The sequence below is a fragment of the Indicator indicator genome, chromosome Z (assembly GCF_027791375.1).
Source record: "Indicator indicator isolate 239-I01 chromosome Z, UM_Iind_1.1, whole genome shotgun sequence".
Taxonomy (NCBI): domain Eukaryota; kingdom Metazoa; phylum Chordata; class Aves; order Piciformes; family Indicatoridae; genus Indicator; species Indicator indicator.
The window spans coordinates 20,214,629-20,228,003 of NC_072053.1; the positions used below are offsets into that span (position 1 = coordinate 20,214,629).

At 40.6% G+C, this 13,375-nt stretch overlaps 1 protein-coding gene across 1 annotated transcript in view; it reads left to right on the top strand.

Annotated features, from left to right (window-relative positions):
• Positions 1-5,179, top strand: part of RAI14 (retinoic acid induced 14) — a 66,899-nt gene extending 61,720 nt beyond the window's left edge. The window contains 4 exon segments of the mRNA XM_054398230.1: positions 299-1,813; positions 2,587-2,736; positions 4,276-4,341; positions 4,596-5,179. Coding sequence (XP_054254205.1) covers positions 299-1,813; positions 2,587-2,736; positions 4,276-4,341; positions 4,596-4,673 — 1,809 coding nt within the window. The 3' untranslated portion in view covers positions 4,674-5,179.
• The last annotated feature ends 8,196 nt before the right edge of the window (positions 5,180-13,375 follow it).

The following is a 13,375-nucleotide window of genomic DNA, read 5'->3' on the forward strand; positions in this document are numbered from 1 at the left end:
ACACATTCTAAAAGATATTGTTAACAGTTGTGTTAGCAGGATTTTAATTTACACAGCTTTGATTATTTGCTTATGGAGATCAGCCCAGACTTTAAGAGGAGCATGGCACTTACTGCCTTCTCTCACTGTAGATGACTAAATGGGACCAGCTGAGTTCTGATTTTAATATAACTGCCTTTCATTTGGTTTTAATTATCTTTCTGTGTAGGATATAGAAAGATTTCCTTTCTTACTCTAGTTTCAAAAGTATGATCTTGTACTTGTTTTTACTGTGCAATTTGGGTCTCTGCCTTCACAGGAAAGAAAACCTAAAGAAGTGGATTCAACAGTAAAATCTTATTCAACCCAAACAGAGTTTGATCAAACAACAGATAGACAAAATGAGTTCTCAACTCAGGAGCTGAAGTCTGCATTAAATGCCACACAGATTCAAGAAAAGTTGACAGGCCCCAGTGAAGTAAAAGTGAAGTACCTCCAGGAAGACTTAAAGGATGCACAGAGGAAATTGGAGAATTCTGAAGCCAAAAGAAAGCACATAGAAGCTCAGGTCCAATCTAGAGTCCCAGAAACAGATCATTTAAACAATACAGGCATTTCAGAAAATGGTTCTGATCTTAACCTGAAGTTCCAAGAAACTCAAAACAAGTGTGAGGAAGCTGTAAAAGAGGTTCTGAACATACAAAGGCAAATGAAGGTGGGTCTTAGTTCCTCTGAACGTGATGAGACTAATTCTGATCTGAGTAGACTGAAGGTTACATGTGAAGAAGTTGAAATTCTTAAGCAAGAATTGAAGAGAGCGTTGGAGGAAAGTGAAAGACAAAAAGAGAAAGTGAGAGAGCTACAGAAAAAGTTTGAAGAAAGAGAGCAGAATGTAACAAGCAAATTGTCTGTAGAAGAGTGTGAGGAAATTAAGAATTCATATTGTTCAGTTATTGATAACATTAATCAAGAGAAAGCATTGTTGATTGAGAGGTACAAAGAAGGACAAGAGGAAATTAAAAGGCTACAGGACAAGCTGACAAGTCAGACACAGTTGCAAGCTAGTGCTGAAGATGGAGAGACGAAAGATGTAATGCACAGAATGATAGATGAGCTCAACAGACAACTTAGTGAATTGTCTCAGTTGTACAAAGAAGCACAAACAGAGCTTAAAGACTACAGGAAGAGAAAAACTGTAGATGATATAGCTTTGGACTACATTCCAAGAGACGAACATGAGAAGCTGATGCAGGTAACAAATTCTTTGAAATACAAAGCAGAGAATGAGCTATCAGAAATGAAATCCCAGTACACAAAAGCATTAGATGAAGCAGAAGAACTAAAGCAACTCTTAGACATTCAGAAACAAAACTCTTTGCCAATTACTGAACACCATCAGGTGATGAACGCACTCAGAAATACTGTAAAGGTAATGGAGGAAGAAGTAAATGAACTCAAAGCACTGCTTGCCAACAAGGAAAGGCAAGTAAGAAACTTACAAAAGGAACTGCTGGAAGAAAAAGCTGCAGTTAGTGAAGCAATGGTACCCAAGGTTATGTATGAAAAGCTCCAGTCTTCACTAGAAGGTGAAGTTAGTGTTTTGTCATCCAAACTGAAGGATGCGATCCAAGAGAAGGAAAATGTGTCCTTAGATGCTATGCAACTGAGAAGGGAAGTTTTGCACTTGAAAGAAGAGAAAGCAAGTATGCATACTCTGCTTCAAGCAAAGGAATGGGAGGTGAATGGTCTTCAGCAAAAGTACCACCAAGCTCAAGAAGAAATTAAAAGATATTCTGAAAGCTCATCAAAACTAGAAGAGGACAAAGACAGAAAGGTTGGTGAGGGGTAGTATGTGAGTTCAGACTGCAAAATGTGTTGAATGGTGCATGAGTAACCTAACAGACAATTGTATATTACGTGTTAGAGTGGAACAACTGCCCATGCGAAAATTTGGATAGCAAAGTCAAAAGTTGTCAGTATGTTTAGCTTCACAGTTGGTTTCCCTCCCCTGTGGAGATATCCATGATCTTTCAATGTACCTCTTTTAAATTCTACTTTTGTTGGATTTACACTATTCAGGCAACTTAAGGCAAAAAGAGAGTTATAGCAGCAAGAGATTCCAGAGGAGACAGGAAAACAAAAGATCAGAAAGGAGCAAAAAATTACTATTTTGATTTTATCATCTCAATCTTAGCATGACTTGGCTAAGTTTTCCCTCTGTAGCTACCATATCTGTCACTACAGTTTTTTTTTTTTTATATAAAAAGCTGTATATTTTGGTGGATCTGAATAGCTGACCTATGTTTAGTACATTTCTCTCTTGTGTTCAGCAGCAGCATTTGTAAATGTGGTAAATGCAGTCCTTGTTTGTAAAATATTGCTGATTTTCAGAATAAGGAATGCATTTGAAATAGTCTGGGCTAGGAGGGGGGATAGAGAAGCACTGTAGCTCTTCACTTATGTGATGTCTTTTTGTCCGTTGAGTTTATTTGCATCTCGTTTTTTCCCCACTTAAATTTAAAGTCACAAATAACCCCAAGATGAGACCCACAAGAATACACTACATTATGTGGCTTTTAGTGAAAACATAATTTTTTGCCTCCTTAGATCAATGAAATGTCCAAGGAAGTTAGCAAATTAAAAGAAGCATTGAACAGCCTTTCTCAGCTTTCCTACTCAACTGGTGCTCCCAAAAGACAAAGCCAACAGCTGGAGGCCTTACAACAACAAGTGAAGCAGTTGCAAAACCAACTGACTGTAAGTGTGATAATTGTAAAGCCAACATTATTCCTAGTTCACTGAAGATAATGCTTGTCTTTCTCTGCTCTGCCTTATGTAAAGTGGAGCACAGTCAATGAATACAAGGAAATTAATTTGTATCCAGAAATTCTATTATGTCTCTATTTCTTTCAAACATTTAGCATCTGCAAATTATGAGCTACTCTTTAGAAATACTCTGAGTGAAAACCTTTTTCCCCAGTGTATTTCCTCAGAACAAAGTTTCTGTACTTGCAGTGGAATGTAATGACCAGACCTGCTGCAGAGACCCTGATTTGTGAAAAATACAGACCGTGTGCGGTGGCTTGGTGTGTTTTCTCAAGAATATTCATCAGCCAAAGCTTACTGTTTTTTTTTTTTTTTTAGCTAAAATAAGTTTGACTTTCTGGAAGAAAACTGTCACTGAAGTTTCAAATCAAGTAAATCTGTTTATAGGGAGCACAGTTTATTCTCTGAAGTTCTGAATTGCTTAATTCTTTTTTTTTTTCTTTAATTATTACTGCATTTACTTGTGCATGAAAAGGGTAGTCTTCTAGTTTGGGTTGAGTCATAATTGCTATTTCCAAGAGCTTTTGTGCCAAAAGAAACACACAAATTCATTGCTGAGTGGGAAGAGAAGGTACTGCCCACCACAAGCCTTTGTTGAGAGTTGAGTGACTCTGAAAGGAGAATTTCAAGTGTGATGTGCTAAATGGCTTACCTGGTATATGTTTTCCTGCCTTCTCCAGCAGAAAGAAGAGTCAGTATGGGCCAAAACAATCCTCTTACACTGTGGAGAAATATGTAGGCAGACAGTTAAAGACTGCATCCTATCAGTGTAAACTGTTGCCTGCCTCAGTCCACAAAGTTCAGAATCACAATTGATCTCCCACTGCTCAATGACCTGCAGAGTAGTGTAAGGTGCAAAGATACCCTGCATATTAGGATTGGAAACAAGGCACAAGCATTTTTTCCCTTCTTGTAGGCTAGCTTTCCTAATAGCTTCACCTTGTTTTGGAAAGATGGCTTCTGAAATGTGGTGGTCTGTGATCAAACTTGTTGGAATGTGTAGTAATTAAGTGAGGATTTATTGGGTTAAGAGCTTTGTAACCATCTCCTCTTCCCTGGGAAGGCATTAGCTGTGACAGATAGGTCACTGACTTCAGGAAAGAGCTGAGTTGCAGCTGAGGGTTGATATGTCAGTATACTGTTGGCTTTCCTCAATTCTGCTTGCTGATAAGCTCAGGCGGGAGTTGTGCTTATTCCACAATTTTGCAGCGCAGCACTTTTTTGAACTTTACTTTGATGTCACCTTACCAGCCTTTTTTTTTTAATGGGAGAGGTAGAATTACAGTGTTTCTGTGGACCACACTTACAAGCAAATTATGTTTTGGATGGATAGTGGTGCAGTACTGTCTGAGATGATTTTCCATGCATGCATAAGACTATGGTTCATAATTCCCCACCTAGACCTCTCTAAATCTAATTGAGGAGTTCTGAATTCAACAGTTTGTGACTTTCTGCTTAACTGTTTTGCAGGAGACAAAGAAACAACATCAGGAGATTGTCTCAGTTTATAGGATGCATCTGCTATATGCTGTGCAGGTATTGTTGCATGTTATCAGTTACACAGTTGTAGTATTTCAATGAAAGATGTTTCTTGTGCAGATCTAGTGAGAACTTTGCATGTTTTATCCAAGGCATCCTACCCAAAAAGTGTGGCTATTCATGCATAAATTTAAGCACTGATTTGTTTGGGGGAAATTACCTAATTACTATTCCTGAGAAACAGTTTGTAAATCTTTAAAAGAGTAGATGCTTGAATTCAGTCAATTTTTTTTCTTTCTTCCTTTGTCTAGGGTCAAATGGATGAAGATGTCCAGAAAGTGCTCAAACAAATCCTATCAATGTGTAAAAGCCAATCACAGAAAAAGTAAACAAAAAAGCCAAGTAAAACTCTCCATTTTCATTATTCCTGTTATGGATGTCGATCTAGATTTGCCTTAATGTAAGATTTAAAATCGCAAATTTGCTGCTTTTGTGTTATTGTGCTGTTTGTGAGGTGGATTTGTTTGTCTGTCTCTACCCATGTGTATTTTTGCATGTGCAGCAGCTAAACACATGCCTGATTTTCCTATCCAAAATGCAAATATGTTCTTCAGACTTTTTACTTAGGCTACTCCATGCCCTCTTTACCCTGAAAGTACCTTCTAGCTTCCTTCAGTAGAGGGAGGTTAACTTAGAAGAAAGCACTTACGTTGCCTGGGTAAAGGTGAAATTATCTATGTCTTCTATACTGTTTATAAGCTGCATCTTATTAATGGGGATAAACTTAGTTGTTTGATGTTGTAGCACTCAGATTCCTGACATTTTGCCATATGCAGTCTTTGGCAGAGCAGAAGTGAGCCTTGCAGCAGTGAGCAGAAATAGGTATTTATACTAAGCCAGGACATCAAACAACTACACTTGTTAGTGTAGCTTATTATTTAAGAATAATGCACCATGAGGTAGCTGTCGCAAACCATCCAATGCACTGAGTACACAAAAATCATACCATGCTTCATAGTTTCCTTGAATTGCCTGATAGTGTAGTGAAACTATTTCAAAAGGCAAAAATCATTGATTTCGTGAAGTTCTGTACAAAACAGTACAGAAACCTCTGTATAAACAACCCTTTATGATAGGTTTAGCTGTCTATGCAAGTGTTGGCCATGAAGCTCAGGAACAAAACCAGAACATATACTTTAGACAAGGGATTCTAGTGAACACAGGATGTTTACAGTGAATGTCAATGCCTCATACTTCCTAACCTCACTTTTATAAAGATCTCCTCAGTATATTTTTATTGGCCTTCTGATGAATTTTTTGTAACTAGACCATTTTTTCTACGTATTTGCATTAAGCTTGTTAACAAATATTTCTAGGTAATCGTGTTTTAGAAAGTTTCTTTTTATACCCCCAAGTATTCAGTAGTAGTGAAGCAGAGTGAAGTGTTTTCAGTTTGTAAAAGATCTGTACAGCATAACACAGACCTGACTGTCAATGTGGTCAAGAGCAGTGAAGTGTAAAACAATATTCATCTGCTGTGGAAAAAAATGTAGACATGATAGGTGGACAACAGCAAAAATTCCTATGTGTTGTTTCTAGAGGCTAGGGGCATCAGTAAAGCCTTTGTCAGCACTTGTACATTTAAAGTCATGTAAAAATGTCTGATGTGGTATAGTATGAAAATACGGAAAAATGATTCTAAGTACACACTTCACTTGAGGGTACAACCATTCTAACTAGCTTGCAGCTTCACTATGGTATTATTTTTTCTTGTTAGTTGGTATGTCTCTAATAGAGAAATCTTCCAGAGCTGTATAATCCATGAAGTTTATATAGTCATAATATGACAAGAGTCAGCAGTGCCTCAAGCTGACTGAATTTGTAGTGTGCTTACATCAGATAAACCCTAACCCTAGCAAAACTAAAATGGATTTTAAAAACATCAGTTAGACCTTGGTGTCACTTTCCTTGGGTGGTTTGACTAATGCCAGCTAATTTTGAACAGTATTTTATAGTTAGATGGTTTTTAAAATGCTCCAAAGAAATGTGAAAAGAATTTTGCTGCAGCACTTCATAATGAACAACAAGATTTTAAGCATGCTAATGCTGCAAAGTATAAAACTTGATGAACCATTTTGTAGGTTGCCTGATGGATTTAGTCTTCTACTTTGTTTTGGTTTGTATATTTATTACAGTTATCTTTGTGGAATATTGAAAATTATATACTACAGCATAGCAAGTTTCTTTATATGTAATTTACAAGAAGTTTCCTTATGCAGCAAATAAACTATTTCCAATTTTTTTTCGCATTTGCTCTTTTTGTGTCTTCATTTCACAGAATCATAGAATTGTCAGGGCTGATTGGGACCTCAAGAATCATCTAGTTCCAAACCCCTTGCCATGGGCAGGGACACCTCACACTAGATCAGGTTGCTCAGAGCCCCATCCAGCCTGGCCTTAAAAACCTCCAGGGATGGGGCTTTTACCACCTTCCTGGGCAACCTGTTCCAGTGTCTCACCACCCTCATGGTGAAGAACTTCTTGATGTCCAATCTGAATCTACCTACTTCTAGATTTGCTCCATTCCCCTAGTCCTATCACTATCTGACATCCTAAAAAGTCCCTCACCAGCTTTCTTGTAGGCCCCCTTAAGACACTGGAAGGCCACAATAAGATCTCCTCATAGCCTTCTCGTCTCCAGACTGAACAGCCCTAACTCTCTGTCTGTCTCCATAGGAGAGGTGCTCCAGCCCTCTGATCATGCTCATGGACCTTTTCTGGACATGTTCCAGCCCCTCCAGATCTTTCTTGTAGTAGGGGCTCCAGAACTGGATGCAGTACTCCAGGTGGGGTCTCACCAGAGCTGAGTAGAGGGGGAGCATCACCTCCCTTGACCTGCTGGCCACACTTCTCTTGATGCAGCCCAGGATCTGGTTGGCTTTCTGGGCTGCAAGTGCACGTTGACAGCTCATGTTGAGCTTCTCATCCACCAGCATCCCCAAGTACTTATTGTATTGAGGGAAATCTCACTACACTGTTTTAATGTAGTGCAGGTAAGTCAGATGGATGAGGTTTTCCTACCTGAAATTGTGACTTGGTTGTTAACTTTCTGGGTCTGTCAGATAGAATAGAATCCACTCCAAAGCTGCTGCAGACAGTTTTTCAGATTATGCCTTCTATTGACAGGTAAGTTTGGAGCCATTTCTCAGGTGTACGTACTGCTAGTAGTAGTACAGGTTTCCCACTCCAACTAAGGTTTCCCATTCTAACAAACTTTGAAACTACCTTATAGCAGCAATACAGATTGTTGAGAAGTCCCACAAATTTTCAAACTGTGTTTCTCTATCCCTTAGCATGATCACTCCACACAAAGAACTTCCTCAGACATTTTGGAGTTTCCAGATGGTTTGTTTTTGGCTTTCTTGGTACCAGGTAAGATAGTATTTCTCCATGCTGGCTGAGCAGGAGGCTTAGTGACAGCAGGAAGGTCTGCTGGTTTCTCTTCCACCACTCTTTGGGTCAAATATATGACAATGTGCTTGCTCTATGTCACCCCAAGACAGCAACAGCCAAGGGAGAGCCATGCTGCTGCATGCTGTAGTAAACTTACAACACAGTGCCCTAAGAGAAGTGGCCAAGAGAGGGCCAGTGGAATAGCTGGCTGGAAATCACTTGACAGATGCCTCATCACTATGCGCGACTGCGATTTAGTTTTAAAACTCTCTTCACATGATGTGAATTTTCCTGAGCAGTGGCTGGCTGGCTGGCCAGGAGAAGGAAGGAGGTGGTGCATGGTTTCGCTGCTCTGAATGTTGCAGAACTAAGCAAATTACTGTTGCTGTATGTATATTGCATTTAGACCATAAAAGCTGCTCTCTGCAGGGCTTTGGCAGTCTAGGGTACTATCCTAGAGTGCCGGAGGGAGGGGGATAAGCAAAGAGGCTGGAGGTCCATGTGGGCCACAAAAGGCAAGCTGCTTCATGGTAATGGAGCCTTTGATCATCTGACCTGACCCCAGGGAAGCTATGACTTTGGCAACCCAAAGCATCCTGGGGCTTTCTGTACACTGATGTGAGCATTCATCCAGGCAAGAGACAGACACAAAAGGTTGACTCAGTCTTTTCTTAAACACATGAGACTTGTGTGCTGCAGGGAAGAATTGCTGGCTCAAGCAGTGTGGTCAGGCCTCAGCATGGGGCAGGTCCTGGAGCAGAGGCAGCCTCTTCTGGCTTTGGCTCAGAAGGACGGGTTCTCAGCCCATTGCTGGAGGAGGCCTCTGCATCCAGGCTGAAAAACAGCTGCACACTGGGGTCATGGTGCTGCATGTTGGGTGTACTCGTGGAAAAGCTCTTGGAGGAGTTAGCTGTTGAGGTTTCAGAGAAGCAGCATAGGCAGACATGATGTAACCCAGAAAATGTTCTGCTGGTGCAAGCATAACCCAGCAAGTTTTTTGTTTAAATAAATAGAAATGGGTGCAAGGCTTAGGACAGATCAGTGGTTTAAATCTTCCATTCCTTGTGGTTTGGGTCTGCCACAGAGAGCACCAAAAGTGCTCTGAATTTAATGTCAAGCCACAGTTCCAAGAGTTTGAGTACCCTGAAACCACCTAGAACTGTTTAGTTCTGCAGACACTGTTTACTGGAGGTACAAGCCAACTCTCAGCAAAATGTTTCATAGAAGCAAAGTTTCCAAATGCTCTTCATCCCTTTCCCCTTCCCCTCTATTCAGACCCTTACTGATCCTTTTGAAAATAAGTCATGGAGATAATAAGGGCAGACTAAAGCCATACTTTGTGTTTTTGTCAGAACAGTAACAAATTAGTTCTCATGTTAATAGTCATTTCCATAATGCCTTTGTCTAAGAATTTATATACAGTGGTGAACTGCAACTGAAGCAAATTACAATCTGTGATTTAGTAACTTCCTACTTATTTGAAGAAACCCAAGATACAATTTTTATATCTCAATAACAGTCCTACAAGCAGCTGCTGTTGGGTTCCCTAGGTTACAACAGCATGAGACAAAGTATCTTCTTGGAGAAATGATGGCCTCTGTCTGATTGGACCCAGTGATGGGATCCTGGTGTGAGATATCACCAGTGTAAGATTCCACTGATAGTGTTGGCTTTGCTCCTTTGCACAAGCAGTAGAGGTTTATGATTTCAGTCCTGCAGATGCCAGTTCCCAGCCACACTGGTGGCTTCAGGAGAGTCTGATTTGTGATAAAACATGTAGTTCCTGAATCAGTTCATGGCAATGCATCTGTCACTGTTTACAATCCTGACTGCCCTGACAGACTCTTATTTGATGAGTTTAACACAGGTATTTATTCATCATTTTTTTCAGTCTGTTATTTTAGAAGCCTGCTTGTGTGCTGGTCTGTCCAGATTCACGGTGCTGGCCCTCCTTGTGCATTTTTTCCAACAGCCTGAAATGCTCAGACAGCTGGTAATGGGGCTTCCTACCAGCAGCTGGAAATTGGAAACAGCACATCTCAGTGACCTCATCCCCTGCAAGAAGCTTGGGGCTGGAGCCCACGTTCCTGTATCCTGATGAGCAGCCGTCTCCTGCCTTCCATGCTCCACTCTGCATGCTCATGGTGTGCTGTTAACTCTGCATGGGAGTGATGCTGCAGCTTCGTGGCCCTCTGTATTAGTTTGTGTTAAATTAACGAGGCAGGCATTATAAAATATAGTTATTTTTATTTTCCCAAAGACCCCACTCCAAAACTGTGTACAAAACTGATAGAATTATTTACAGGTTCTATTCGGTCGTGAATTCTTCCATGATGCTTAATGGCAATTTTGACACAATTTAGAGAGTTCAGAGACTGGAAAAAGCTATGCCACAAATAATTCCACTCACTTATAAACCAAAGGCCAACCACTAACCCTTAGGAAGATATGAGGCCAGGATTTACTCACAAGGATTAGAGTTTGGAGATGGTCCCTAGCTTGCTCTCTCTGCTGACAGGCTCCAGAAACTGTCAGTTTGTAATCCAATTCGAGGCTCAGGCTTTATCCCAGGGCTCTGGACCAGATGCTGGAAGCAAGGCAGGACACTCGAGACGACAAGGCTTGAAGTGAGGCGAGGCTTCAGCAGATGTGAGCGAGGCTTGAGCAGGCAACAGCAAGGCAGATCTGAGCAAAGCCCCTAGGCTCCCTTGCCACTTGTATATACACAAAATGCCAGAGGTCACTTGGCCCAATGGGGCACTAAAGCTAACAGGTAGCCACCCAAGGGAAAGCGTTCCTTTTCCCACGTTGCCCTGTTATTGTGGTGGGAAGGAGGGGAGAGAAAGAACCTGTCTAGACACCTTGAGGCTGTCTGGATTTGTACTGGGCCATGTGTCATGGCCTACCACCACACTCTCAGGAAAGAATTATCCCCTGCATCAAAATACAAACGTGTTTGTATGGGAAAGCTGTTGCTTCAGTGTTGCTTCCTCTGTCCTAAAGCAGCATCAGTCCTGGACCCCACTGCACACTCAGAAGCCATGTCCAAAAATGTTTGCATATATTTGCCTTACTGTGAACTTTGCTGCCCACCAGGAGCCATCTCCCAAAAAAGAGGCTGGGAAGCAAGAGGGGAGGTAGACTAAGCTTCATTTTCCAGACTCAAAAAACCCAAACCAAACCAACAAGGGAAAAAACAAAAACCAAAACCCAAACCAACAGAAAACTAACCAACCAAACAAAAATACCCAAACCAACCAACCAACCAAGCAAGCTTCTGAGCCTCCCTTGCAGCTGGAAGACAGTTCAGGGAGTGAACTTCTTTATAGTGAGGGTGGTGTGACACTGGAACAGGTTGCCCAGGAATGTCATGGATGCCCCCCACCAGTGGGATGTTCAAAGCCAGGCTGGATGAGGCCTTGAGCAACCTGGTCTAGTGGGAGGTGTCCCTGCCCATGGCAGGGGGGTTGCAACTAGATGATGTTTAAGGTCCCTTCCCACTCAAACCATCCTACAATTCATCACTTCAGTACCTGAGAGAATATCAGCACTTGGTATATTCTCCAAAACATCCCCATCCACAGTGAAAAGACCAATGGCACTGAGAATGCTCATGTATCATGTTATGAGAAAGCAAAATCTGAGTCAGCACAAGCCTGTTCAGTGATATGTCTGCAAGGGGAGAAAGACTTGTCAAGTACAAGAGATAAAATGTACTAAAGTTACTGTCACTTGAGTTCTGACTCTCATGCAATGTGTGGTGCCTAATAAAATCTTGAGCAACTTCAAGCAAATATAATTAAGTCTTTAAGCAGCTTACCAAGTAAAAAAGATGCAGTGGCCTTACAGTCATTCTCCTCCTCACCCTTTCTATTTCAGTGTGTCTGAAGGCAGAGATGTAATACAACTGATCGTAGGTGGATTCTAAATCTACTCCTTACCTTACTGCAAGGAGTCTGTAGCTGAAACCTCCCATGTTTTTGTCCACTTAGAACATGCACAGGCTCCTCTGCACCTTTCTGAATTTAGGGCTTGACTGAGTCCAGTTGAGGCACACACATTAAGTCTTGCACCAATCATGCATGTCTGTCATTGCCATTATTTATGAAATGCAAGTCGTTTTCTGGTATTCTGTGGTGTTCTAACTTTTTAGGATATTATTGCCACAATCACTGTTGGGATATTATAAAAGAAATTACTACAAAGTACTATTTTAAGAAGTCATATAGTGCAGCTGTAGGAAATTACATAGAAGTACAAATGTTAAGCCACAATAATGTCCTTGAACACAACACAAAGAACTGATACCCTAAAACAGTTCACATTAGTGATGCGTTCATTCATTTTCATCCCATCATGTAAAACATTCTCAACATTCAGTAATCAGTGAAAACAGTAATTCCCAATGAGACCATATTAATTTTTTTGCACTGAAGAAACAGAGACAGTAAGCTAAAGGAAAATTCACCTACATTGAATACTTCAGTTTGGGAGGGGGAAATAAAAAAAGTAAAGTAAGTAATTTAAGGTAATTTAGGGTAAAGTAAGTAATTTAGACTATCATTATCTATCTTTACCACTCCTGCACTTTAAAGATTTGTAATTGTTTTTCACATGTAAAATTTATTGCAAGAAATGGATGATCTGCATGGAAGACAACAGAAGTGAACTTCTGACACCAAGTACTCTGAAAGAATACTCTTGTTGGCATAAGTAAGAGGTGAAAAATAATCAACAAAAGCATCTTAAAATAAGTCCAAAGGACTTGGATTCTGTTGAGTTGTGGAGCAATCAGCTTGGCAATGTATGAACATACTGTTCTCCACATCTGCAAAGCAGAACCTCATCTTCTGACAAACAACAAAACCTGACTACAATCTGAAGCTGTAGATGGTACCCACAGATCTCTGACTCTTGGATAACAGCCCATGGCAGCAACGTAGGAAGATTTCAGTCTCTTGCAGTATGATTTGCAAATCTCTGCATTTGGTTCAACACCCACCTGGTTTGGTGGACCTCCTGTTTTCAGCAGGTTGATTGTAACAGAGAGATATGAAAAGGCAAGCGCAACTTCTGACCTAAGCACAGCCAACTCCAGAAACCACAGTCCCTTTTCAGTAAGAGGTCAGGTCCACGTTAAGTAGTGATACAAACAGACCACTCCATGGGACACCAGCAGACCTACCTTTATTCAGTTTTTAGGGGTCCCTCCCATTGCTGAAAAAGGCTATTTCAAAGATAAACAAATTTCACAACCAGTTTCAAATACAAACCTTTTCTCTCATATGATTCTCATCAGCATTAGTAAAGAGTAGCACAGTGGTAATGGGGACACGTATGTACAGAAACGTTTCAGAATAAGTTACTAGATACAAAACAGCAACATAGCAGAGCAGTTAGGAGTAATGAGTAAGTAAACCCTGGATTCTATCTTAATTTACAAACACCCGTACTACAGACAAAAGAGTAAATTGGTTCCAGAATAAATTCCAAGAAGTTGAATTATAGTAAGAATAAACAAAATGAGGAGGAGTCTAGTGGGTTCACCAGTAAAACATGCCAGCATTTCCCAGAAAGAAACCACCTGCTGCTATTAAGGCTCAAGTTCGAAAATATTGCCCTCTTTCATGACAGACTT